General features: G+C 43.1%; 2 protein-coding genes across 10 annotated transcripts in view; both read left to right on the top strand.

Moving 5' to 3' along the window:
- Positions 1 to 27,523, top strand: part of KIF1B (kinesin family member 1B) — a 336,458-nt gene that overhangs the window by 113,689 nt on the left and 195,246 nt on the right. The gene's annotated exons all lie outside the window — the stretch shown is intronic.
- The window catches only part of UBE4B (ubiquitination factor E4B), a 120,783-nt gene that overhangs the window by 70,125 nt on the left and 23,135 nt on the right, over positions 1 to 27,523 (top strand). For all 9 annotated transcript variants that reach the window (XM_059057844.2, XM_059057867.2, XM_067017807.1 and 6 more), the window contains 7 exons: positions 2,607 to 2,745; positions 10,869 to 10,968; positions 12,223 to 12,350; positions 17,453 to 17,551; positions 18,251 to 18,486; positions 24,632 to 24,758; positions 26,417 to 26,561. In XM_059057844.2, the coding sequence (XP_058913827.1) occupies positions 2,607 to 2,745; positions 10,869 to 10,968; positions 12,223 to 12,350; positions 17,453 to 17,551; positions 18,251 to 18,486; positions 24,632 to 24,758; positions 26,417 to 26,561 (974 nt within the window). The remainder of the gene's footprint in view (positions 1 to 2,606; positions 2,746 to 10,868; positions 10,969 to 12,222; positions 12,351 to 17,452; positions 17,552 to 18,250; positions 18,487 to 24,631; positions 24,759 to 26,416; positions 26,562 to 27,523) is intronic.

The raw sequence follows: 27,523 nt of genomic DNA, 5'->3' as shown, positions 1-27,523 counted from the left end.
ATGTTTAGTTCGGTTCCACTTTTCCTTACTTGTCAGCAGTGAGGGAAGCAATCTAATTCTTTAGGGAATTTCTGTTTCTCTCAGGTGACCTGATTTCTGATAAGCCAGGCAAACTCCAGAATTAGGATCTGGGCTCCTGGGGTCAGGCCAGCCAGGGTTGGGGGTAGTTAGAGGGCTTGTGGAGAAGGTCAAGGGGGTCCCCTAAAGAACAGGCTGCCCAGAGGATGGCTGGAGCTGAGGAAGACGCCTTCTGAGGAAGGCCCCTTCCAGAGGGAGGGCCTGTAGGAGAGAGGAGGAAGGGAGCCTACCCTGCTTGACCACAGCTGCTTTCCTGGCTAAACGCAGTCGTGACAGAGAGGTCCACAGGGGCAAAGGGAGAGGATGCAAAGGAGTATAGATGGAGAAGGCAGAAGAGAAGGAAAGACACAGGCAAAGGGAAGCTTGTGAGGAATAAAATGTTATCTGAGAGACCGGTGATCAGGAAAACAGAAAAGTAGAAATGCAAGAGAAGTGGGTACATATTTTATGTTGCAAAGTACTGGGTTTGAAAGTGATTCCTGAGTGAAGAAAAAAAATGACTTTCTGCTTTTCCATTTCTTTGTTTTGTTACAATCCCTAAGAATCTGTTAGTACTGGGAATGCTGTTCATTCATCCAAGTGAACCACACCCCAGCTTATGTGGAGGGGTGGTTCTCAGCCGCCCCAGGTGAGAAGTGAGAGTTTACAGAGTCTAGGAAAAAAAGAAAACATTATTTTGTTTGGATGCTAATGACTCCTCACAAATTGTTACTACCTCTCTAGAAATACATTTATGAGCTAGAGATATGCAATAAAAATTAATACAGTAAAAAAGTTCTTCTTTGGATTAGCCAACGTCAAATAGATACGTAGAACAAATGGGAGGAAATGTACTGTTCTGGGTTTAAATATATATGTGTATACAATAGAAATGACTTAGTTATTATGTAGATTTTTTATATATGCCAGTTAAAATTCTCATGAAATCTCTCATAGATCTTGATGAATTGATGGAATAAAAATGAGAATATTTTGAAGGTATTATGATTATGGATCTTTTTCTCTATATTATGAAGCATGTTATTAAAGCAACTATACTTCAATTAAAAAAATTTTTAAAAACATGTTACTTAATGACAAACATAAAAACCATATGGCATTTAGTTTTAAACATTATAAAATTATTCATGGAGTAATGTAGAGATTCTATCCTTCCCTGGAATGAAAAAGCCAAACGGAGGATTTGACCCAGCCATGAAAGAGAAATTTTTAATGATTTAAGAAATGGAGAATATCATCAGAGATGATATATATATACATCTTAATAGATAAACGTACTTTTTATAGAGGGAGATAAAATGAATATGTAAAATAAAAGAATGGGAGAAAATATGTGTCACATAATTGATAAAATCACATTCAAAATGCAGAACTGTTACATATGTGTAAGACCAAAACAATTCTACCAAGAAACAGTTATCTTTTTTTTGGGGGAAAAAAATATAAGCAGTATATGTCAAATAGGAAAAATATACATATTTGTAGGAATTTGATACAAATTGAAAGAAATTCAAGTTAACATTCTATAACTATAAATTATTCAAAAACAGTGATAAGATAGAATATGTGTGTAAATAGATGGCATTTTATCAGTTAATTTAGTCTATCTAAAGTGAATTCTGGTGATTCATAACAAAAAACTGTAGTACTGTCTTTCTCAGTAATTCCACTTCCCAGAATATGCTCCCGAAGCTGGCAAGGGAGAGGGGGTGAGGGAGTAACTTGTTGTACATAGATCCTCCCAGCACTGTTTCTAATAGAGAAAAATTAGAAACAACAAATATGTCCACCAGTAGGGAAATGGCTATGGAATTTGTAGCTTATTTACATAATCTAATACCATTTTGAGGTTTTAACAATGATGTTTTGAATAGTAGAAATGATTCTATAAAATACACCAGGAAGACACATGACCGAAGATTGTTGGTGTACATCTGTATAAACATTTAATTAGATGGGGCAGAGTACCTGATCATAAATGGAGCTCAGAGGAATTCTGTTTTTCTTATAACATTACCTAAGCCTAACTTTTTATTTATTTATTTATCTATCTATCTATTTATTTATTTATTTTGGCTGCGTTGGGTCTTCGCTGCTGCTCACGGGCTTTCTCTAGTTGTGGCAAGCGGGGGCTACTCTTTGTTGCAGTGCGCAGGCTTCTCACTGCAGTGGCTTCTCGTTGCGGAGCACGGGCTCTAGGCGTGCAGGCTTCAGTAGTTGTGACACGTGGGCTCAGTAGTTGTGGCTTGCGGTCTCTAGAGCACAGGCTCAGTAGTTGTGGCACATGAGCTTAGTTGCTCCACAGCATGTGGGATCTTCCTGGACCAGGGATCGAACCCATGTCACCTGCCTTGGCAGGGGGATTCTTAACCACTGCACCACCAGGGAAGTCCCATTAAGTCTAATTTTTAAAAAGTGTCGTTAAACTTTTTAAAAATACAAGGGTAATTTTGTCTTCTTAATTGTGCTTTTCCTCTGATATAGTCATGTGATAGATTTTATTTCGGGGATTTTGTTCTTTTTCCTAGATGGAGATCAATCTCCGTTTTCTGAGCCGAAATTCCCTACGGAATGCTTCTTTCTTACCCTGCACGCCCACCATCTCTCAATTCTGCCGGGTTGCCGACGCTACATCCGCAGACTCCGGGCCATCCGGGAGCTCAACAGGTATGTGCGTGATGCCATGTCCTGAGGTTGTTCACCACTTGTTAGTTAGTCACCGCTTGTTCTCACAAGCAGGTGGTTCCCTTGTGACCAGTAGATTTGAATGTGAGGGGTACATATGGTACAGTATACCATCTGCCTCTGCTTCTACATCCATGTTCCTTGATTGGCCAGAGTTCTTTACATGGTGAAGTGACCCAAACTTTGATTTCTTGAGTACTCAACCCTTGGTATGTGGTTGAGACTTCCATTAACTTTTTCCACTGGGCACCGTATTATCAGGAGGCACTTTAAAGGATTTCGTGGGATCCAGACATACCCCTCTTTCCCTGGACTGTGAAACAGTAACTCTGGTTTCCCTTAATAAACAAGATCATTTACTCCCACCAACATGAAATTCACTTTTTTTGCACATTGTCCTGTGGCATAAGAAGTCTAAAAGGGGGGCTTCCCTGGTGGCGCAGTGGTTGAAAGTCTGCCTGCCGATGCAGGGGACACGGGTTCGTGCCGCGGTCCGGGAAGATCCCACATGCCGCGGAGCGGCTGGGCCCGTGAGCCGTGGCCGCTGAGTCTGCGCGTCCGGAGCCTGTGCTCCGTAACGAGAGAGACCACAACAGTGAGAGGCCCGCATACCGCAAAAAAAAAAAAAAAAAAAGTCGTCTAAAAGGGCCAGATAGTAGCCTCAGTTTCCTATTCATTAGCAGCATTGTTGTTTTTCTTAATCTGAGCATTTCTCCCCATGTACCAGCACCTACAAACAAAGGTCACAAGAATAGGAGGCAAACATTTTTTTTAACAGGTCATCTGGAATAATAATGGAGTAGCCACTTACACCATTTGGTCCAGGAATGGTGTAGTCTGGGTATGATAGAAAATGTGTCATATCTATATATCTGCCTTGAATTAAAATAGAATCAATCACTTAATAATTCTAATAATTGCCTGGTAGATTTCTTAATATTTTTTTTCTACATGTAATCATGTTATCTGTAAATGATGACAGTTTTCTTTCTTTCTCATAATTTTCTTTTTCATGCCTTACTGCCCTGGCTACAATTTCTATTGCAGTCTTGAGTAGAACTATTGATAACTTTATTAAAATTTCTTTCTTATTCCAGTTAATGGGGGGAAGTTTTTTAGACATCCTCTTATCAGATTAAGGAAATTCCCTTTTAGGTGATTATTTTCTACAAGTTTTTTTGTTCTCAACAGGAGTTGAATTTTATTAAAATCTTTTTCCATCTCTGTTGAGGAGATCAGATTTTTTTCCCCTTTATTCTATTAATATGGTTGAATTATATCAATTGGCTTTCTGATATCAAACCAATCTTACATTCTTTTTTTAAAATTATTATTATTTTATTTATTTTATTCTTGGCTGTGTTGGGTCTTAGTTGTGGCACATGGGATCTTTGTTGAGGCATGCAGGATCTTTTGTTGCAGTTCCTGGGCTTCCCTCTAGTTGTGGAGTGCAGGTTTTCTCTCTGTAGTTGTGGCGCACAGGCTCCAGAGTGTGTGGGCTCTCTAGTTCAGGCATGCAGGCTCAGTAGTTGTGGCACGCAGGCTTAGTTGCCCCGTGGCATGTGGGATCTTAGTTCCCTGACCAGGGATTGAACCTGCGTCGCCTGCATTGGAAGGTGGATTCTTTACCACTGGACCACCAGGGAAGTTCCCTTATGTTCTTTTTTTTTTTTTCAGTATGCAGGCCTCTCACTGTTGTGGCCTCTCCCGTTGCGGAGCACAGGCTCCGGACACACAGGCCCAGCAGCCATGGCTCACGGGCCAAGCCGCTCTGCGGCATGTGGGATCCTCCTGGACCAGGACACGAACCCATGTCCCCTGCATCAGCAGGCGGACTCTCAACCACTGCGCCACCAGGGAAGCCCATCTCTTATATTCTTGAAATAAACTCAACTCTATATTATTGCTTTTAAATCTCATTGGATATTCAATTTGCTAATATTCTGTTTAGGAGTTTTGAGTCTATATTCAAAAGAAAGATTGACCTATGATTTTCATTTCTTGTTAAGTCCTTCTCAAATTTTGTTATCAACATTATTCTTGCCACATAGAATCATCTGTGGAGTGTTGCCTCTTTTTATATTTTTTGAGGAGTTTATTTTGTAAGAATTATTTTATATCTTCCTTAAATGTTTGGAAACATTGATGAAGTTGTCTGGGCTTAGAGTTTTCTATATGGGAAGTTTTTTAAATTATGTATTTTATTGTTAATAGATATAGGCCTGTTTAGATTTTCATTTCATCTTGTGCCAGTTTTCCCATGGTATGTAAAGTTTCAAAAGTTTTTGGTATAAAGTTGTTCATAGTATCCTCTTTTTATCACTTTTGTGTCTGTAGGGCCTGTATTGTTTTCCTTTTAGTTTAATTTGCTTTTCGTTGATGTTTCTATTGCTTTTTGAGGTTGATATTTAAATCATTCATTTTCAGCCCTTTGTTATGTATACATTTAAGGCTGTTTAGTTTCCCTCTAAGTATGGCTTTAGCTGCATCCCTCATTTTTAGTAGGTCATCTTTTTTACTGAGGTATAATAGACATATAACATTATGTTGGTTTCAGGTGTACAACATAATGATTTGATGTTTGCATATATTGCAAAATGATCACCACAATAAGTCTAATTAACATCTGTCACCATACATAGTAATATATTTTTTTCTTGTGATGAGAACTTTTAAGATCTCTTTCAGCAACTTTCAAATACACAGTACAGTATTATTAACTATAGTCACCATGTTGTATATTACATCCCCATGACTTATTTATTTTATAACTGGTAGTTTGTGTACCTTTTGACTCCCTTGACCTATTTTGTCCACCCCACTCCCCCACCTCTGGCAGCCACCAGTCTTGTTCTCTGTGTCTTTGAACTTGGTATTTTGGGGTTTTGTTCGTTTTTTTAGGATTCCATACATAAGTGAGATTATATGGTATTTTTCTCTGTCCGACTTATTTCACTTAGCGTGATGCCCTCAAGGTCCATCCATGTTGTTACCAGTGGCAAAATTTCATTCTTTTTTATGGCCGAATAATATTCCTCTGTGTGTGTGTGTGTGTGTGTGTGTGTGTGTGTGTGTCTGTGTGTGACATTTCTTTTTCCATTCATCTGTTGGTGGGCACTTAGATTGTTTCTCCGTCTTGGCTATTGTAAATAATGTTGCAATGAACGTGGAGGTGCATATATCTTTTCATTTTTGTTTTCATGGGCTAAAATACCCAGAAGTGGAATTGCTGGATCATATGGTAGTTCTAATTTTAATTTTTTGAGGAACATCCATACTGTTTTCCATAGTGGTTGTACCAGTTTACATTCCCACCGACAGTGCACAAGGGTTCCCTTTTCTCTATATTCTTACCAACACTTATTTCTTATCTTTTTGATAGTGGCCATTCTAAGAGGTATGAGGTGATATCTCATTGTGGTTTTGATTTGCATTTCCTTGATAGTTAGTGATCTTGAGCACCTTTTGGTATGTCATATTTTATTGTTCAGTTCAAAATGTATTCTAATTTTTATTATTTCTTACTTGACTTGTGGATTATATAAAGATGGGGTGCTTAAATTCCAAATTCTTGGGGGGATTTGTTCATTTATCTTTTGTTACTGAAGACATATTCTCATTTGCGTTCTTTGAACTTTATTGAGATTTGCTTTGTAGCTAACATTTAAATTAGTAAATGTAATTAGCAAATGTAATTAGTAAATTACATTAGTAAATGTTCCATAGCAGAAATGAGCGCACAGGAACTCCCTGGCAGTCCAGTGGTTAGGACTCTGCACTCTCACTGCCAAGGACCTCGGTTCAATCCCTGGTCAGGGAACTAAAATCCCACGCGCCACACAGCCAAAAAAAAAAAAACAAGAAGAAAAGAAAAGAATCTGCTTTCTATATTGCTTATTGCACTATTTCACATATATCGATTAAGTTTGTTTATCTTTTGTTCAAAATTTCCTTATGTCTGCTGATTTTATCAGCTTATAATATCCGTTATTGAGAGGCTTATAAAAATTTCCAACTCTGATTAGTCTTTTCCTTCATCCTGGAATGGATGCCGTCCTGTGGTCCCATCATTCCCACTGACTTCGGAGGATACGTTTCAATGGCACCTCTGTCATCTTCCCTCCCAGCCTGCAGTGAGGGTTGGTGCCTTTCAGAGATGTTGGTGTTCCCCTCACCTGTGTATTTTTCAGTGCTGTGATACAAGAAGTATCTTCCAGGTCTTCCCTGGTGGCGCAGTGGTTAAGAATCTGCCCACCAATGCAGGGGACACGGGTTCGTGCCCCGGTCCGGGAAGATCCCACATACCACGGAGCAGCTAAGCCCGTAGTCTGTGGCAACTAAGCCTGCGAGCCACAACTACTGAGCCCGTGAGCCACAACTACTGAGCCCGCATGCCTAGAGCCCGTGCTCCACAACAAGAGAAGCCACTACAATGAGAAGCCCGCACACCACAACGAAGAGCAGCCCGCGCTCGCCGCAACTAGAGAAAGCCCGCGCGCAGCAACGAAGACCCAATGCAGCCAAAAATAAATAAATAAATTTTAAAAGTAAAAATATTAATTAAATAAATAAAAGTACATCTGGCTGAAGTCAGATTAAAAAAGAAGTGTCTTCCAGGACACAGTTGGGGTATGTGTGTGTTTTGAGAGGGTGGTTTTCTGAGCTAGTCATATATGGTAAATCTATATTAATATTCCCAGCTTCTTATATTTTGGATTCCTTCCTATGAATTTATATCAAGGAATTCCTAACAACTCAACTTCAATTCTAGGTTTTAGTCAACCAGGTGGGCACACAGTTAGAGCCCCTCCCAGTTACTCAGGATAAGGTTGAATCCAGAGACTCTGGTCGTTGTATTCATGTCAGTGAATTTATCCCCACGTAGGAGTATGTTAGCATGTTTCTCTCTCGGTGATCAAGCATCTTCAGAATCTGTTCCACACATACTGCCCCATTTCCTCACTACATATGTAGTAGGTAGAATAGTGGTGCGGCAAAGATGTTCATGTCCTAGTCCCCAGAACTTGTGAATGTGTTACCTTACATGGTAAAAGAGACTTTGCAGATGTGATTAATTGTAGGACCTTGAGATGGAGAGGTTTTCCTAGATTATCTGGGTGGACCCAATGTATCACAAGGGTCCTTTTAAGAGGGAGGCAAGAAGGTCAGAGTGGGAAAGGAAATGTGATGACAGAAGCAGACATCAGAGTGGCGTGGGTTCACCAGCCAAGGAATGCGGGCTCCCTCTAGAAGCTGGAAAGGACAAGGAAACACTCTCCCTAGAGCCTCCAGAAGGAGTGCATCCCCTGCTGACCCATTTTCGATTTCTGACCTCCGGAACTCTTAAGACTGTAATTGTGTTGGTGCCAGTAAGTTTTTGATGATTGGTTACAGCAGCAATAGGAAGCTAATGTAACATATCAGCAAATCTTGGTCTTTCTTTTTTCTTCAAATGCGTGCTTTTCCTGCATGTGCCATTGTAATTGGCCCATAAGGACAGTGCCTGATCTCACTCCAGTTACGGTTCTGGAAGCAATGACGTATGATGTGTTGGGCCCTAAGGGAAATTGGCATCATCCTGCAATTGGACCACCTGAGCTACAATCACTGCAGGAACTGCCTCTGCTGTCGGACGAGGCTCAGGGGATTTAGGGATTTGGGTACCTTGGTTCTCCCGAGCTCCTCCATTTGAATTCTTGGAGTGCCAGGCTTTGCTCTGACATTCGGATAAGAGATCCAGTGAGGTTATGGATTCAGTCTGTGTTATAATTTGGTGCTTTATAGGACCAGACTCTGCTTCTTTATGGTCATCTTAGAAACTCCCTGACTTACTGGCTTGTTCTTGAGGCGAGATTTTAAAATCTGGAGCCTGTCATTTTCTTCTGTGAGCTCTCCCACCGTTACAAGTAACCACATCATCTCTTCACTCCAGGAGGTCTCTGGTGGTCGTTTATGCAGCTGTTTTTCCACTGAGAACCTGGGCTACCAGTTTGATGCCTTCATATGCTAACTGAATCTTCACCGCTTTCTTTTATTATTTATTTATTTATTTATTTATTTATTTATTTATTTATTTATTTATTTATTTTGGCCACACCGGGTCTTAGTTGCAGCACACGGGATCTTAGTTGCGGCATGCGGGATCTAGTTCCCCACCCAGGGATCGAACCCAGGCCCCACACATTGGGCGCGTGGAGTCTTACCCACTGGACCGCTGGAAGTCCCCTTCACCACTTTTCAACCAGCCCAGTCGAAGAACTAATCCCAAAGGCCCATTTTTCTGGAGGCCCTGTTACCTGTAACCTCTTCTTGCCAATAAGCATATAGGTCATTATGTTAGTTTCCTTTTGCTGCCGCAACAGATTACCATGACCTTCGTGAGTTAAAAACAACAAAAATTATTACCTTAGGGTTCTGGTGGTCAGAAGTCCTAAAATCAAGACTGCATTCCTTCTGAGGCTCTAGGGAAGAATCTCTTTCTTTGCCTGTCCCAGCCGCTGGAGACCCCCTACATTCCTTGGTTCCCTGCCCCCTTCCTCTCTTTTCAAAATCCGCAGCACCGCATCTCCAGCTCTCCCTCTCTCTGACCTCTGCTTCACTTGTCACAGCTCTTTCTCTTACTCTGACTCCCTCTTTCTCTTAGAAGGACCCTGAGATGACATTGGGCCCACCTAGACATATGGGCCCATCTCGGGCTCCGTACCCTTAATCACATCCGCAAGTTTCCTTTTGCCATGTAAGGTGACATATCCACGGGTTCTGGGGATTGAGCTGTGACATCTTCCTGTGGGGCGGCGGGGCGGAGCATCATCCTGTCTCCCGTTATTCGTGTTCCAGTTGTAGACAGAGGAATGCACTTTATCTGAGAAAAGCAGAAAGAGGATACTTAAAGGCTACCATTTGGTTTATTGAATCATTGGCACGCCTGGAAAAGAGGACTCCCAGAGCTCTTCTTCGAACCCGGCCCGGCAGGAAGGAGCTGCTCCGGGGTTCAGCCTCTGCTAGTGCTTCAAGCAAAACGCCTCCACACTGTGCTTCCAGAAGAACCATGTGGCCGTCACTTTACTGTATTCACTTCTGCCTTCAGTGAGGGCCCACCTCTTGGTGGAAGCTAGGTCATGTGCAGAAATGCTGGCAGCAAGGGAATCTAGGAAATGTAGTTTTTGTTTTTGTTTAATTTATTTATTTCATTAACTTATCTTTGGCTGTGTTGGGTCTTCGTTGCTGCGTGCGGGCTTTCTCTAGTTGCGGCGAGCGGGGGCTGCTCTTATTGTCATGCACGGGCTTCTCATTGCTCTTGTTGCAGAGCACGGGCTTTAGGTGTGTGGGCTTCAGTAGCTCTGGCACACGGGCTCAGTAGTTGTGGCTCGCGGGTTCTAGAGAGCAGGCTCAGTAGTTGTGGCACACGGGCTTAGCCGCTCCGCGGCATGTGGGATCTTCCTGGACCAGGGCTCGAACCCATGTCCCCTGCCTTGGTAGGTGGATTCTTGACCGCTGCACCACCAGGGAAGTCGCTAGGAAATGTACTTTTAAAGAATTTATTGCCCCCTAGTTTCCTACACAATGTTTTGATAGAAAGAAAGGGTTGACATAGTGTTAAGTGAGCCAGTCTTTAAAATATGCAGCGTTATTACATGATCAGGGAAGGCTTTGCCTGTCTGACAGGTGATTGAGGAGATAGATACCTGAAGGGGGTGAAGGAGCAAGTCTCAAAGGTAACCTCAGAAAAGAGCGTTCCAAGCAGAAGGAAAAGTGCCCTTAGTACAGTAGCCTTTTGTGTCGGGTGGTTGACTAGGCTTAGTAACCTTGCATTTTTCCCCTCCCAGAAAAACAGGAAACAATGTATTTCCTTCCAAAAGTAATGATTACTGTATTTCATCAAATCTAAAATGCCATCCACTTTAAGACATCGTTATGTTGGGAACCAGTAAGAAGGAAAAATACTGCCAATGTAGCCATAACTTGCCACTGAGTTTGGGGATGCTGACGTGGGGGGAGAGAGGGGACATGTGTCTGAGAGTCAGTGACATGATGAAAGTGAATCGATAAGGTGGGTGATGGATCTGTGTGTCTTCTTTCATTTGACTGTTAGTCTCTGCTTTCAGAACTGTGGAAGATTTGAAAAACAATGAAAGCCAATGGAAAGACTCCCCACTGGCAGCTAGACACCGTGAAATGCTGAAGCGCTGCAAAACTCAGCTTAAGGTTTGTATCATTAATTGGGATAATTATAGGCCAGCCTCATAATAGTAATTTTCCCACCAGAATATGCGCCTTGAATGAGCGGTTTCATGTCCTCAGTTTTTCTCATTATTCTCGTCCCCCCAAGATAAAAATGGTACATTTAAAACCTTGTGGAGAGTTTCTGTGTATATTTAAACCTCAGGACAGAAAATGCCTATGCCTCTGCCAATGACAGTAGGAATTCTTAATGGATTTTATCGTCCTTCGTTGAACATCACCTCCCTTTCCTTGCCTTGTGCAAGATACTCCCCATCTGCTAACCGTCACCCCTGCACCTCAAAGCACACACAAACTCCAGTTTGTCCAGCCGCTCATTTTCATGATGCTTGACCAAGTGGACTTGTGGTAGTGGAGAGATCTCTTTCCTTTGCCCCTCCTTCTTCGTTTAATTGAAAATGATCCATCGTATAGAATCTAACTGCAGACGGGAAGGTTTCTGCTTATGAGGCATAGCTGGAAACAAATGCTAGCAAAGGTGGTACAAGGGAAGCACAGACAGCAAATTTATGCATTTTTCATTTAGGCGTTTTTATGTTCAAATTACAAAGCTGAATGTTAGCTGGTCATGTTTTTTGTTTATTAGTAGGATGATGTGTAGACATTTTACCTGACTTAGATTTCTGGTACAAGTTAAAATTTCAGTTTTATTTATCTATACGGTAGACTTCTTTGAGATGCCGAAGAAGCTGGGGGCTTTTTTCTGGGGTCTATAGACCTCCTAAGCACTCCAGAGATAGGTTTCAAGAAGCCTATAAACTGTTTATATGCAATGTGTGCTCACGTGTGTGTCTAAACTCACAGCAGTACTCTGAGGGGGGTATTATACCCTTGCTGGACAAGCATTTTGCCCAAGAGCGGCTTTTCAGGGCTGAGCTGGAACTGAGATGCGGATTGGTCTGGCTCTTCTCAGTAACCATCCCTGACTTCCGAAGGGCCTCCCCCATCAGGTTATTTGAATATGGCAGTGACAACCTAAGCTTTTTCAGCACCGTGTGCTAGGTTCTGTGCCCAGTGATTCGCATGGCATGCCTCTCCTCCCTCTTAGAACAGAGAAAGCTCTTGAGACATGACCAGCATCTTACAGGCAGTGAGCAATGAAGCTCTTGAAACCCTAGAGCCTAGGTTTGCCATCCCCTAGCCCATTCCCTGCCCAATCACGCTGCAGGTACGTAGCCACCGACTAACCTATGGGTGGGGACATACCTGCTTCCGCAGAAACTGGTACGATGCAAGGCCTGTGCTGATGCTGGTTTACTTGACGAGAGCTTCCTGAGAAGATGTCTGAATTTTTACGGCCTTCTCATTCAGCTGCTGCTGCGCATCCTGGACCCTGCCTATCCCGAGTGAGTGTGCTCTGTGCTCTTCACCCCGGCTCCACTCACCAGGCTGTGTTGTCTTTAGTGTTCTTCAAAGCCAATACCTAAAACCAAGACCCTTACGTTATTAAGAATTCATTTCCAGGGCTTCCCTGGTGGCGCAGCGGTTGAGAGTCCGCCTGCCGATACAGGGGACACGGGTTCGTGCCCCGGTCCGGGAGGATCCCACATGCCATGGAGCGGCTGGGCCCGTGAGCCGTGGCCGCTGAGCCTGCGCGTCCGGAGCCTGTGCTCCGCAACGGGAGAGGCCACAACAGTGAGAGGCCCACAGACCGCAAAAAAAAAAAAGAATTCATTTCCAGGTTGTACTTATATAGAAAGTAGTAATATTAATAAATATTTTCGGGGACTTCCCTAGCAGTCCAGTGATTAAGACTGCACACTCCCAATGCAGGGGGCGTGGGTCCAACCCCTGGTTGGGAAACTAAGATCCCCACATGCCGAATGGTGCGGCCTGGGGGAAAAAAAAAAAAAGTAAGTAAATGTTTTCCTTGGAATTAGTTACAGTAATAAGGGACTGTCAACAACCATTAAATTAATTTTGACATAGTGGTTTTTAAAAATTGGCTATAAAATCTTCAGGGTTTTTTGTTGTTGTTGTTTTGGGTTTGTTTTTGCTTTTATTTATTTATTTATTTTTGGCTGCGTTGGGTCTTCGTTGCTGTGCACAGGCTTTCTCTAGTTGCTGCGAGAGGGAGCTACTGTTCGTTGCGGTGCGCGGGCTTCTCATTGAAGTGGCTTCTCTTGTCGCGGAGCAGGGGCTCTAGGCGTGCGGGTTTCAGTAGTTGTGGCATGTTGGCTCAGTAGTTGTGGATCACAGGCTCTAGAGCGCAGGATTAGTAGTTGTGGCACACAGACTTAGTTGCTCTGTGGCATGTGGGATTGTCCCGGACCAAGGCTCAAACCCGTGTCCCCTGCGTTGGCCGGCGGATTCCTATCCACTGCGCCACCAGGGAAGCCTCGCTTTTATTTATTTTTTTAAGTTGAAGTAGAGTAGATTTACAGTGTTGTGCCAGTCTGCTGTACAGCAAAGTGACTCAGTTACTCATATGTAGACATTCTTCTTTTTAAATATTCTTTCCATTATGGTTTATCACAGGATAGTGAATATAGTTCCCTGTGTTTATACAGTAGGACCTTGTTGTTTATCCATCCTATATATAATAGTTTACATCTGCTAATCCCACACCCCCAGTCCTTCCTTCGCCCACCCCCGTCCCCCTTGGCAACCACAGGTCTGTTCTCTATGTCTGTGAGTCTGTTTCTGTTTTGTAGATAGGTTCATTTGTGCCTTATTTTATTTTATTTTATTTATTTATTTTTTTTTTTGCGGTACGTGGGCCTCTCACTGTTTGTGGCCTCTCCCGTTGCGGAGCACAGGCTCCGGACACGCAGGCTCAGCGGCCATGGCTCACGGGCCCAGCCACTCCGCGTCACGTGGGATCTTCCCGGACCGGGGCACGAACCCGTGTCCCCTGCATCGGCAGGCGGACTCTCAACCACTGCGCCACCAGGGAAGCCCTGTGCCATATTTTAGATTCCACATATGAGTGATATCATATGGTATTTGTCTTTCTCTTTCTGACTTCCTTCACTTAGCATGATAATCTCTAGTTGCATCCATGTTGCTGCAAATGGCATTATTTCGTTCTTTTTATGGCTAAGTAATATTCCATTGTATATATATGTACCACATCTTCTTTATCCATTCATCTGTCAATGAACATTTAGGTTTTTTCCATGACTTGGCTATTGTGAATAGTGCTGCTGTGAACATAGGGGGTGCATGTATCTTTTTGAATTATAGTTTTGTCCAGGTATATGCCCAGGAGTGGGATTGCTGGATCATATGGTGATTTTATTTTTAGTTTTTTGAGGAATCTTCATACTGTTCTCCACAGTGGCTGCACCAACTTACATTCCCACCAACAGCGTAGGAGTGTTCCCTTTTCTTTACACCCTTTCCAGCATTTGTTATTTGTAGACTTTTTAATGATGGCTGTTCTGACCTTTTTGAGGTGGTGTCTCATTGTAGTTTTGATATGCATTTCTCTAATAATTAGCAATGATGGACATCTTTTCACGTGCCTACTGGCCAAGTGTATGTCTTCTTTGGAGAAGTGTATATTAAGGTCTTCCCATTTTTCAATTGTGTCGTTTGATTTTTGTTGTTGTTGAGTTGTATGAGTTTGTATATTTTGGAGATTAAGCCCTTGTCTGTCACATCATTTGCAGATACTTTTCTCCCATTCCATAGGTTGTCTTTTCATTTGTTTTTGTTTTATTTTTTTTAAAATAAATTTTTAAAATTTATTTATTTATTTTTGACTGTGTTGGGTCTGTTTCTGTGCGAGGGCTTCCTCTAGTTGCAGCGATCGGGGGCCACTCTTCATTGCAGTGCGTGGGCCTCTCACTATTGCGGCCTCTCTTGTTGCGGAGCACAAGCTCCAGACACGCAGGCTCAGTAGCTGTGGCTCACGGGCCTAGTTGCTCCACGGCATATGGGATCTTCCCAGACCAGGGCTCGAACCCGTGTCCCCTGCATTGGCAGCCAGACTCTCAACCACTGTACCACCAGGGAAGCCCTCTTTTTTTAAAATTTTTTTTATGGTTTCCTTTGCTGTGCAAAAGCTTGTAAATTTGTTTAGGTCTCATTTGTTTATTTTTGTTTTTATTTCTATTGCCTTGGGAGACTGACCTAAGAAAACATTGGTATGATTTATATCAGAGAATGCTTTGCCTATGCTCTCTTCTAGGATTTTATGGTGTCATGTCTTATGTTTAGGTCTTTAAGACATTTTGAGTTTATTTTTGTGCATGGAGTGAGGGTGTGTTCTAATTTCATTGATTTACATGCAGCTCTCCAGCTTTCTCAGCACCACTTGCTGAAGAGACTGTTTCCCATTTTATATTCTTGGAAAATTGGCTATAAAATCTTTGATTGATAGAAAAGGAAATTGGAAGCTAAACGCTGGAGGTAACAGGATATTAGGTCCCCCTAGAAACTGGGTCCAGGAAAATCCCTAGCGAATTCAGAGAATGAGCTGAGAACATTCTTGATCTCTTTATCATCACCTGGACAGCTCCGCCAGGCAGCCATTTTTGTTTTATTTGTTATTATTTTATGGTTATTATGAAATCTCAGGATCACTGATGTTGGTGAGGTTGGCCCAAGCCCCCTGCAGGAGTGGAAAATATTGGGTTGGCCAAAAGGTTCGTTCAGTTTTTTCCGTAAGATGGCTCTATTAGCACTTAGTTGTCTGTAACTTCATTTGAAACAATTTTGTTAGGTTGTATGTGACAGCTGTCATATCAGAGTGCACTTAAAAAAAGACATCAGGGCTTCCCTGGTGACGCAGTCGTTGAGAGTCCGCCTGCCGATGCAGGGGATGCGGGTTCGTTCCCCGGTCCGGGAAGATCCGACATGCCGTGGAGCGACTGGGCCCGTGAGCCATGGCCGCTGAGCCTGTGCATCCGGAGCGTGTGCTCCGCGGCGGGAGAGGCCACGGCAGTGAGAGGCCCGCGTACCACAAAAATAAATAAATAAATAAATAAATAAATAAATAAATAAATAAATAAATAAATAAATAAATAAAATTAATATTGAAGATGGAAGGGAAAAAGTCACATTTTCAGCATATTATGCTTTATTATTTCAAGAAAGGTGAAAGCGCAGCTGAAACGCAAAAAAAGATTTGTGCAGTGTGGAGAAGGTGCTGCAACTGATCGAATGTTGTCAGAAGTGGTTTGTGAAGTTTCGTGCTGGAGATTTCTCACTGGATGATGCTCCACGGTCGGATAGACCAGTTGAATGAAGTTGGTAGAGATCAAATGAAGACATTAACTGAGAACAATCAATGTTATACCATGTGGGAGAAGGCCGCGTACTCAAAATATCCGAATCAAGCGTTGGAAATCATTTGCGCCAACTAGGTTATGTTAATTGCTTTGATATATGGATTCCACATAAGTTAAACAAAAAAAACCCTTCTTGACTGTATTTCCGAATGCCATTCTCTACTTAAATGTAATGAAAATGTTCTGTTTTTAAAACAAATTGTGACGGGCAATGAAAAGTGGATACTGTGCAGTAACGTGGAACGGAAGAGATCGTGGGGGAAGCGAAATGAACCACCATCACCAACCGCACCAAAGGCCGGTCGTCATCCAAAGAAGGTGATGTTGTGTATATGGTGGGACTGGAAGGGAGTCCTCTATCATGAGCTCCTTCCGGAAAACCAAACGATTAATTCCAACAAGTACTGCTCCTAGTTAGATCAACTGAAAGCAGCACTCAACCAAAAACGTGCAGAATTAGTCAACAGAAATAGGCATAATCTTCCATCAGGATAACGCAAGACCGCATGTTTCTTTGATGGCCAAGCAAAAACTGTTACAGCTTGGCTGGGAAGTTCTGATTCATCTGCCATATTCACCAGACATTGCACCTTTGGATTTGAATTTATTTTGGTCTTTACAAAATTCTCTTAATGGAAAAAATATCAATTCCTTGGAAGACTGTAAAAGGCACCTGGAACAGTTCTTTGCTCAAAAAGATAAAAAGTTTTGGGAAGATGGAATTATGAAGTTGCCTGAAAAATGGCACAAGGTAGTGGATCAAAAGGGTCGTTGTTCAATAAAGTTCTTGGTGAAAATGAAAAATGTGTCTTTTATTTTTACTTAAAAATCAAAGGCACTTTTTGGCCAACCCAATAGTATTTAAAGTACACGTGTAGCTCTGTTGTCTCAAACAGTTTGAGTTCCATAAAATGACCAAACATGACCCTTTTATTTCCTTCACATTTATTGCATTAATCTTAACGTAATAAATAAAAATCAGGAAAAGGAAAAACAAAAATGTTTCACCTCCACCCTAGCCTATCCCTGTCTTCATTATTCCCTGTTCATTTCTGGTTGTAGTTTCTTTGCCTGTGCACTTTTTACATAGTTCTTTTATAGAATGAGAGCTTTTTGCAAATGAAACGCTTACTTGTAGTGGTAGTACAATATTTCTTGTAGTTTGATTGTCATGATTTCATTTTGTAACCTGCACTTTTTCTCTTTGACAGTGTCACACTGCCTTTAAGTTCAGATGTCCCCAAGGTATTTGCAGCATTGCCTGAGTTTTATGTAGAAGATGTTGCTGAATTTTTATTTTTTATTGTACAGTAAGTCCCGTTCACATATTACATAGTTCTAACATGTGTTTATATTTAATATGTACATTATATTATGAACCTCCATCTTATGCCACTGCTTTAACCGAATGCTTCCTGGAGACTGGAAAAATAAATCCGGCTGTGGCATCCAGCCAATTCCAATAATAACTCAAGACAGAGGAGGATTAACAGTGCTGGTAATAATGTGCTCTGTGAAAAGTGAGTCGAATTGTGTGTCTGAGAAACAAGGAGAAAGCCGTTTATAAATATCTGAGTGAACATTCAGAAGCCAGAAATACCCACCTTTATATTTTGTACCAAAATTTTTCTCAATTGTAAAATTAGAGGACGCTTACAAAGAAATAGGTTGAGTTTATAACCAATATTTGAACTTTGAAAAAATGAAAACAGCTCCATCAAAATATTTTTTAAAGTCTTTTTGGTCGTGAAGATCTTTTGTAAAATTCACCTACGATTTAATCATACCTTTGGTTTATTTTCTAAAACGTAAGTTAATATGGCCAATAGACGCAATGCGTTTTGCATCTGCCTAGTTGTAATGGGAATAGTCACCTTAAACTCAGCAAGTTAAAGGGAATTCCGCGTCCTGGCTCCTAGACCGATTTGTCCCCTTCCTTGCCTAATGACACCAGCATCCACCTGTGTTTCCTCAGAGCTTTACTACCTGTTCCTCTCACCTCTCTTCAGATACTCTCCTCAGGTGCTTTATGAGCCCTGTACTCAGGATATTGTGATGTTCCTCGTTGTGATGTTGTGTAACCAGAACTACATCCGAAATCCATATCTGGTCGCCAAACTCGTAGAAGTCATGTTTATGACTAACCCTGCTGTTCAGCCACGGACCCAGAAGTTTTTTGAAATGATTGAGAACCATCCTCTCTCCACCAAGCTGTTGGTCCCTTCCCTGATGAAGTTTTATACAGGTAGGTTCCCGATGTGTACAGGCGGGCAAGGTCGTCCAAAGCCAGTGGGTGAAGTTGTTCTAAACCTGGTACCTAATATTCTGACATCGGCTTAGAAGTATGACCCACTGATACCCTGCCAGCAGAGCATAAACTGGTGGTTATTTTCCCCGAGTTGTGGAAATATTACACTGAGCACTCAGTATACTAGGCCCTGATGATTCAGTGGGATCCATTGAAAGTCAGACGGGGAACACTGAGGTCAAGCTGGTGTTTTTATCTGAAACTACTTGGGTCATTTTATTTTTATTTATTTATTTTTTTTTTGCGGTACGCGGGCCTCTCACCGTTGTGGCCTCTCCCGTTGCGGAGCACAGGCTCCGGACGCGCAGGCTCAGCGGCCATGGCTCACGGGCCCAGCCGCTCCGCGGCATGTGGGATCTTCCCGGACCGGGGCATGAACCCGTGTCCCCTGCATCGGCAGGCGGATTCTCAACCACTGCGCCACCAGGGTAGCCCCTACTTGGGTCATTTTAGCTTTTAACTTACAACATTAGTTTTTCAGCACTGTCCTGTAACCCCGAGTTTCAAAACCGGGTGAAACCGGAAGCTTGCTAAAAATGCTTATTCTTGGAGATCCCACTCAAACCAGCGGAATCAGGATCTCTGAGAGTCTTCACTCATTGACTAATTCTGTACATTCATCCAATGCTTACTGTTTGCCAGGCACTGTTCTAGGTGCTAGGTGACACTGGTGAACAAGACTGAGAATGTATCAGACACTCTGCAAGGAGGTCTTCCTCTTCTGGTTGAATTGTATTCCAAACTTTCATTTTTAATTTGGCTTTTGAACTGCAAATGTGTTTTCATAAAGCCTGTTACTTAGGGGACGCCTTCACCTCCTCTCTACCAAAGGCACAGGATTGTACAAATGGAACATTTTCCCTCCGGTTTGTATATTTCTCAGGAAAGGAAGTGTGTTGTCTGTCTTCTTTTTATTTATTTATTTGTTTGTTTATTTATTTATTTACTTATTTATTTTTGGCTGCCTTGGGTCTTCATTGCTGCACGCGGGCTTTCTCTAGCTGCAGCGAGCGGGGGCTACTCTTCGTTGCGGTGCGCGGGCTTCTCATTGTGGTGGCTTCTGTCGTTGCGGAGCATGGGCTCTAGGCGCACGGACTTCAGTAGTTGTGGCATGTGGGCTCAGTAGTTGTGGCTTTTGCGCTCAGTAGTTGTGGATTGTGGGCTCTAGAGCGCAGGCTCAGTGGTTGTGGCACATGGGCTTAGTTGCTCCGCGGCATGTGGGATCTTCCCGGACCAGGGCTCGAACCCGTGTCCCCTGCATTAGCAGGTGGACTCTTAACCACTGCGCCATCAGGGAAGCCCCGTCTGTCTTCTTATCTTCTATTGAACCTAGCACGTTCTGCGCACGCATGTAGCAGAATGTACTCGTCGTGCTCTTGGAAGAAACACCAGCCTCCCGGAGCACAGTCCATTACTGTTCACGGCGGCAGCAGCAGTTTGAAGACCCCTCTGTGTTCAGTGACAACCATCCCTTCCCTGTAGACCAAGACCTGCTCCTGCTCATTCGGGGCTGGTGCTGACATCTCTCTCTGTGCTTCTGAGGCTCAAGAACCTGTCTACCTCCTTTCCCCGTTGTCACTATTATGTCACCTACTGGGAGTTTCTCTCCTTCCCCAAGCCTGCCTATATCCTCTTAAACCTAAACAAGTATGCAGGCCCCTTGAAGTTTTGTTAACATGTTCACCTTGGCAACAGCAGAGAACACTCCTGGGTAAAAGGCCCCCGCTTGGCTCTCCTGTCCTCCTCTTACCTCTTAGCCCTGGTAGGAGAGGACCACGGGCCATTCAGGTACAAGTGGTGCATCACCCGTGTACAGGATGGGACCTTGTATGGTCCCTTGCACCTGTCAGGCTTAACTGAATTGAAGGTAATTTTGCATTTCTTAAAATAATGATGAGGTACCTCTTTTCACCTATTAAATTTATTTTTAAGATGGGAATACCTAGTGCTAATATGGTTGTAGGGAAATCAACGAACCTGCAAAAGTCTATTTCATCTCCTCCGTAGCTCGTGTGTAGAATTAGTGCTATGATACTCTCTGAGGATGTAAGTTGGTAAAGCCTTTCTGGAAGGCAAATTGGCAGTCCACACCAAAGCCTTCTATCTTCTATATTAGTCAAGGCCCAGTTAGGATAACCTGCCAGTTAGTTTAAGAGAAAGAATTTAACATAAGGAACTGGTGGAATAGGTAGTGGAAGACAGAAAAGGCAAATAAGGAACACTGGGGTAATACAGATTGTCGGTGCAGGGAGCAGCCATCATCTGTCCCTAGGGCTGGAGGAACCAAGGGAAAAGGCTGGGGTTATGGGATTCTAGTGCCTCAGATGAGTGCTTGGACAGAACTGGGACCCAGGCCTGAGGAAGCATGCTGGCCAGCTGGTGCTGGTGTCTCTGAGGGCAGGTGGGATTCCTGGTCCTGCGAGTGTGGAACAAAGCTGGAAACAAGCCAGCTGCTGCTGCTGGGCTGGAGAGTCCATGATGGGAGCAGCAAGCCAGCAGAGGTCCAAGTCCCTTCTTCAGTTTTCCAGCTGCCCTGCAGCGCCCCTTGTTGGCGAGCCTAACGGGGCCAGCTGGCAAAGGGAAACTTGGAGTCCCAGCATCAGTATCACAAAGCCAAGTATAAAGGGTGGATTTGGGGGGACCTCCCTGGTGGCCCAGTGGTTAAGACTCCGTCCTCCCAATGCAGGGGCCCGGGTTCAGTCCCCGGTCAGGGAACTAGATCCCGTGTGCATGTCGCACCTAAGAGTTACATGCCGCAACTAAGGAGCCCAGTGCCGCAACTAAGACCCGGTATGACCAAATAAATAAATGTCTTTTTTTAAAAAAAAGGGTGGATTTGAGGCTGAGAGACAGCAGCTAAATAATGAGTACACCCTCTCACATGTAAACTTCATTCATAGTAATCGATTCTGTGGGAATAAATATAAATGTCTGTAAATGTTTATAACAACATTCACTGTGTTAGTATTTATAATGCGGTACAGTGAGAGTATTAAAAACAACCTAAATTCCTGCCAATTGTGAGTCAGTTAAGTAAATTATAGTTTATCCATATGGTGGGTCTATGTGAACCATGAAAAATAGTGTGTTATTTCCAGTACGTGGTTAAGTAATAAAAAGTAAAGAAAATGCCATGCAATGGAACAATATGTCAAGTATGACCACGTTTTGGTACACGTATATATGTTACAGAAAAACGTGTGGGAGAATATATGCCAAAATATTAACAGTGAGTTGGTTATTTATGAATGGTAGAATTGTGGGTAGTTTTTTTTAAAATTATCTGAACATCTTAATCTACAGTAAACATGCATTGTTAGTATTAAGAAAAAATTTTAATTAGGTGCACTTTATACTCAGATAGTGCCCTGGGCCTGTCACTGTGGCTTTGGGATAAAGAACAGGGCTGGGCCTCTTGCCTGTGAGACCAGTGCTGGGCCTGGGGGGCCCCCCACCGGTAAGATTGCAGGAGCTGGTGAGTGGGTGTTGTTTCTCCTCACCCCCTTGCCACCAAGCAGTGAGCCCTCTGGCCCTGGACCACCTCTGTGGTGGTCCATGGGTATTAGATGATACCCATGCTAATAATAGCCACTGCTTATTGAACATTTACTAGTCCTTTCACCGAATCCACACAGCAGTCCTCAAGATGGGTGCTATAAATATCTCCATTTTACGAATGAGGAAAGTGCAGCTTAGAAAGGTCAAGAAGCTTTTGCTGAAGGTAAACAGCCAGTGAGTGGTGGCAGCCTCAGCAGCCGGGCATTAGCACGGGTGCCCCTCCAGTCACCGCGGGCCCCGCGCCAAGGGAGCCCTGCCGCAGGCGCGGTGGGCACTCGCCACGTGTCCGTCAAATCCATGTTAAGTCCTGCTGACCGAGGTCCTGGCTCCTGAGCACGGCTGACTCTCAGACTTGAATTAGAGATTGATCTCCGGAACAGGCTCCCCTTTTACACCCCAGAGAGGGTATTCTAGCTTAGACAATACTTAAGATCAAATGTTTGTTGCAAAAATAAAACTGAGTTTCAGAAATAAGAGTATTTTATTTGTACCACAGCAGTCAGTGCCTTAAGGACGAGCTCTCAAAACTTGGCTCCTCAGAACCAGGAAGAACACTGATAACCAAGACTTAGCTTCAAGACTGTTCCCTTCCCCACACTGATCTGAATCAGCAGAGCCAGCGTTAGCCCAAGTAGATTCGATCACGAATTCAACAAATACGTACGGAGCTCCTCCTGCGGGTCAGCTTTGGTGTTGCTGCCAGGGCCTAGCAGTGAGGACCCCAAATCCCCTGTCAGGCACCCTAGCTGGGAGACAAGACACTGAACCCGTAAATGAGGTAATTCCAGATAGTGAGTGTGAGACGAAGGCCTGGTGCTGCTTTAAGAAGCATAGTCAGGAGAGGTCTCTGAGGAGATGACTTTGGAGTGTGGTTGAAAATGAGACCCAAGAGGGAACCATAAGCAGATCTCAGCCACAGTGTGCAGGCAGTGAGGACAGCAAGTGTAAAGGCCCTGAGGCCCGCGCAGCCTAGCAAATCAAGCAAGAGGACTCATGATGGGGGAGCAAGTACCAGGGGTAATTCATTGCAGGCCTCTTAGAACTAGGACTTGAGAATTAGAACTTGGGCTGCTGCAGTTTTGAGGGAACATTAGGAATGGATTTTTTTTTTAACGTTGGGAGAGAATTGATGGGTAGTAAGAATATTGATGGGTAGTAAGTTAACGGTCATTACTTAGCCTCTGCTATGTTCAGGATACAGTACAGGTGTTATGAGCCACTTAGAGCATTGACGAGGCTCTTTGTCAGCCCCCGGTGTTCTCCTCCTGTAGACTCTGCTAAAGCAGCCCTCCGCGTTTTAGTTCACTCTTTTACACAGTTAATAAAATGACACTTAGTTCAGCTTAAAGAAAGGTTGACCTAATGAATGTACGTAAGTGCTTTTAGATCTTTGTACCATAGGTCTTAGCTCATTCCTTTTATCTTTAAATAACTATTTTCCTTTTTAATCCCAAGGAAGTGTTCATTGGTAAATATAGAAAATAGCGAAAAGAAAATAAAAATCATTGATAATCTCTGCACTCAGAGAGAATCTGTTAACATTTTGTTCTGTATCTTTCCAGTCAATTTGTGTATCATGTGTGTGAGTGTGTGTGTAGTTTTTAATATGATTGGACCCAAACTGTATATTTTGTTTGGTAGCCTGTGGTTTTCACTTAACATATCACAAATACCTTTTTGTGTTCTCTGTTGGGCACTTGGATTATTTATATCTTTTGCATATAAATAGTACTTTAATGAGTATCCTTGGAGATCAGTCTTTGAACGTGTGTTTTCTTGAATAGAATTGGTGGGTCAGAAACATGGGCATACTGACGGCTTGTGACACATTTTGTCAAATTGTCTGTTCATCCCCACCAGCATTTATAGGGTGCCGTTTATCTTTTCCTTGAGTCGTACTGTCTTTACCTGACAGTTTTCCCTCTTTTTAAGATTTGTCATGAATTCAGGAATTTCTCATGCTTAAGCTGTTTGTCTTTTGCATAACTAAGTTTGATCTTTGTTCCATGTAAACAGATACGTGGATGATGGTAATTGGTAAATGAATGATGAGTACATAGAGATTTACTATGCTTTTCTCTACTTGTAAAACATCAATTATACAAAAGTAGTTAAAATAATAGTCACATTTAATAGGTATGTGGCCCTTAATAAAACTTAACCCAATTTTTCTCCTGCTCAGGGATACTCATTTAAAGTTCTATGGAATTTCTATAAATTAGTAAGAAAATTGGGGGAGTTATGAGAATTCCGATTCTGGTCATGGGTGTTGCCAAGCTATCTTCCCAGCCCAGCTCCTTTTGTTATTGTGTCATTCATTGCCAGACCTTTGTTGTGAAACTTTTGTCTTCAAAACCACCTCGTAATTTCTCTTCTGCCTTCCGTGTGAGATATAGACAAAATTTTATCACATCTCTGATTTTGCAGATTTGTATTATTCATTCAGTGACATTGTAGCAGCAATAACTGCTTTTAGAAAGGGAAGAAAGTACATATGCTTCAGTCCCTTGTCTTTCTTCTTTAGATGTTGAGCATACCGGAGCCACCAGCGAGTTCTATGACAAGTTCACCATTCGCTATCATATTAGCACCATTTTTAAAAGCCTTTGGCAAAATATAGCTCACCATGGCACCTTTATGGAGGAGTTCAAGTGAGTATTGGGCCCCTAATGTCACAGCTTGCTGTCTTGCAAATCACAGGTAGAGTGGCCGCTTAAAAACTTTCACAGCTGGGTTCTTGTTGACTGTTTGCTTGGTCTCAGCCTCCGTTAAGTTCTCCAGATGCTACTGCTAAATGTGAGTGGGGTTATCTAAATCTCTGTGCTTGCCAGACGTTGCTGAACTTTAGATTTTTCAAGATACTCTGGGCATGGTATACATAGAGAAAGGATCTATAACTATTCTGAAACGATGTGCTGCGTGTTTTGGTGTTTCCTGATTACAGTATTAAATGAACTTGCAGAATGCCTGGAATGAGACCTTACGGTGCTCTTGAATATGATATCAAGGTTTAGAGGTAGAAATGTAAGGAGAACTTCAGATTCAGAAGCAGAGAGGGTAAGGCTGTCACTTGGAGTGACGTTCTTTGTAGTGAGGCCCTAGACCTTGATTAAGGGCTTTTCATTACCAACCTGAAATTTCGGTGACTACTTAAACCTGGACATTAGTAGTTCCATCTAAGTTACTTTAAAAAGAAACGTGCTTCAAATAGAAAGGTAGGTGAAAATATTGAACTCTTGAATTATTCTTCAGAAGAAATTTTATCCCATCTCCTTGGATCTTTTGCAACCCATGTTCAGTCTTTGATCAAGCCTAGCTGTCATTGTTTACTGAGTTACTAGTCAACAGTGTAAGTGTGGAGTAGCCATACTTATACAGTGGAGTAGCCATTTGCTAGACACCTTTCTGCAGAGTAATCTCTTTAAGTTAGTTATCTCCATGAACTGCTCTTGTCACCAGAATTACATCCCAACAAAAAAAGCCTGGCATGAGCTCAGGAGAGCAGGCAGGCCCACAGCTTGATCTGCACGGTGCTGATTACGAGTGTTCATCCTGAACTTCCCACGGTCCTGGAATCCAGGCCTCTGCCCTCGTTCACAGGAACTTCTCTCCCCCGCATCCCCGGCATGGGCCCACTGCCCTCTGGTCACCCAGCAGTAGAGCCTGAAGTGTAGCTCCTCTTTTCTCCACTAATCTGGCAGGTACAGAGTCTAACAGGCGGGCCAAGCCATCTCAGCGCGCCAGCAAGTCCCTCCATTATAATAGGATATGCAGGACAGTTCCAGAGATTGGAAGCTTCTGTTTCCATAAAGTATGTTAATATCCTACTTTATCAGTATTACAGCTTCCAATGTTTCTTCAACGTGTCTTTCTTTATAATAAAGAAGAACTGTATCGGAAGTTCTCTTATCTCTTATATGTGGGTATTTGTGCTTTCCTTATATGTTGGGGAGTTTAAGCATATTTTCTTTTCTAGTCTGGAAGAGTGTTTTCTCTACTTAAAATTGTTGAGGGCATGAGCTGGGGAGTGCCGGTAAATCCATTTACAGCATTTGCTGGTCGTCCAGGGTGTAAATACCGCCACTGTTGCCAAGTTTGAGCTACCAAGGGACTTTGCTCGCAGAACTCTAGAACGTTAGGACTTGGCTGTCGGGAACCGTGCAGGGTGGCTGTAGCACATCGGTGGAATGAGCTTATCAATTATTATAGAAGAATAACAAGGTCTCAGGAGATGTGGGGCTGCAGCGCCGGAGCTGTGCCTCCGCTCCAGGGAAATGTGTGACCATGTACCGTGTAATTGCCTTTTTAGTTCCGGGAAGCAGTTTGTCCGCTATATAAACATGCTGATAAACGACACGACATTTTTGCTCGATGAAAGCCTGGAGTCTCTGAAGCGGATCCATGAAGTACAAGAAGAGATGAAGAACAAAGAACAGTGGGACCAGCTGCCCCGGGTGAGGACACGGTCCAGGTGATGGGACAGCGTCGCAGGGAAGCAGCCTTGGCCCCAGGCAGAGCCCTGCTTTGGGGGCTGCATCTGGGTCTGAAGGCTTAGGTCCGACACACTTGTCAGTACTTGTTACCATCCCACCTGGGGGCTTCTGTGAAGTTAGAGCCCAGGTTTGGGGTAGGAGAACCCTTATTAAACACTTGACCTAAAGCTAGGAAATGAGGTGAGAAGTCTTTGTCCTGAAAATTCTCTCTGCTTTTTTAACTTTCAAGGGCTGTTTTGGAGAAGAGCTTTTATTGTTCAAATATGTTAAGATTTAGGCCAGTAACTAGGAAATAACTCTCTAGAACTCTGTCTGCTAGTCAAGAATTTGGTCTGTTCGTATGATCTTCTTTGGACATCTGTGTGACTAACTCAGGAGGGCTCTGGTGGGGTGTTTTTCCTCTCAGTACATCTTGGTTTTTACGTTCAGTTATAAACAGAAAAGAGGACTGTTTTGCCAAGTTCCATGAGAAATTCCTGCTGTGCCACTGATGGCACACTGCCCTCTCCTGACTGATTGCCACCATTTAGACAATTCCCCGGTCACTTATTCGGCCCTTCGCAGCTATTGGTGACGTCACATATTGGTTAGTTCTGCACCTGGTTTTGTTAGGTTCAAAATCAGAACGGCTTTCCAGAAAGTAGGGAGGACCACTTTTTCTTTACTCGCAGCAGCATTCTCGAGATGAAGATAGTACTGAGGTGGTTCTAAAGCTGTGGAGTCAAAACTCTCTTAAACGTAGAATGTCGAAGCACACATAGGGAAGGTTTTCATTCCAAGTATCCCTGCAGCTCTGATGAGGATTTTACGTCTTACTCTAGCCAACATACTTCGACTACAAACTTAAACCTTCTGGGGGGGCTTTGCGCAGAGTCCGTGGATGCTGGATTTCTCCGGTGTCCATGCCACCACGCTCCTCGAGC

This window comes from Kogia breviceps, chromosome 1 (assembly GCF_026419965.1).
Source record: "Kogia breviceps isolate mKogBre1 chromosome 1, mKogBre1 haplotype 1, whole genome shotgun sequence".
In the NCBI taxonomy this organism is placed as follows: Eukaryota; Metazoa; Chordata; class Mammalia; order Artiodactyla; family Physeteridae; genus Kogia; species Kogia breviceps.
The sequence above is the reverse complement of the archived record's forward strand: the minus strand, read 5'-3'. Positions and strand labels throughout refer to the sequence as shown.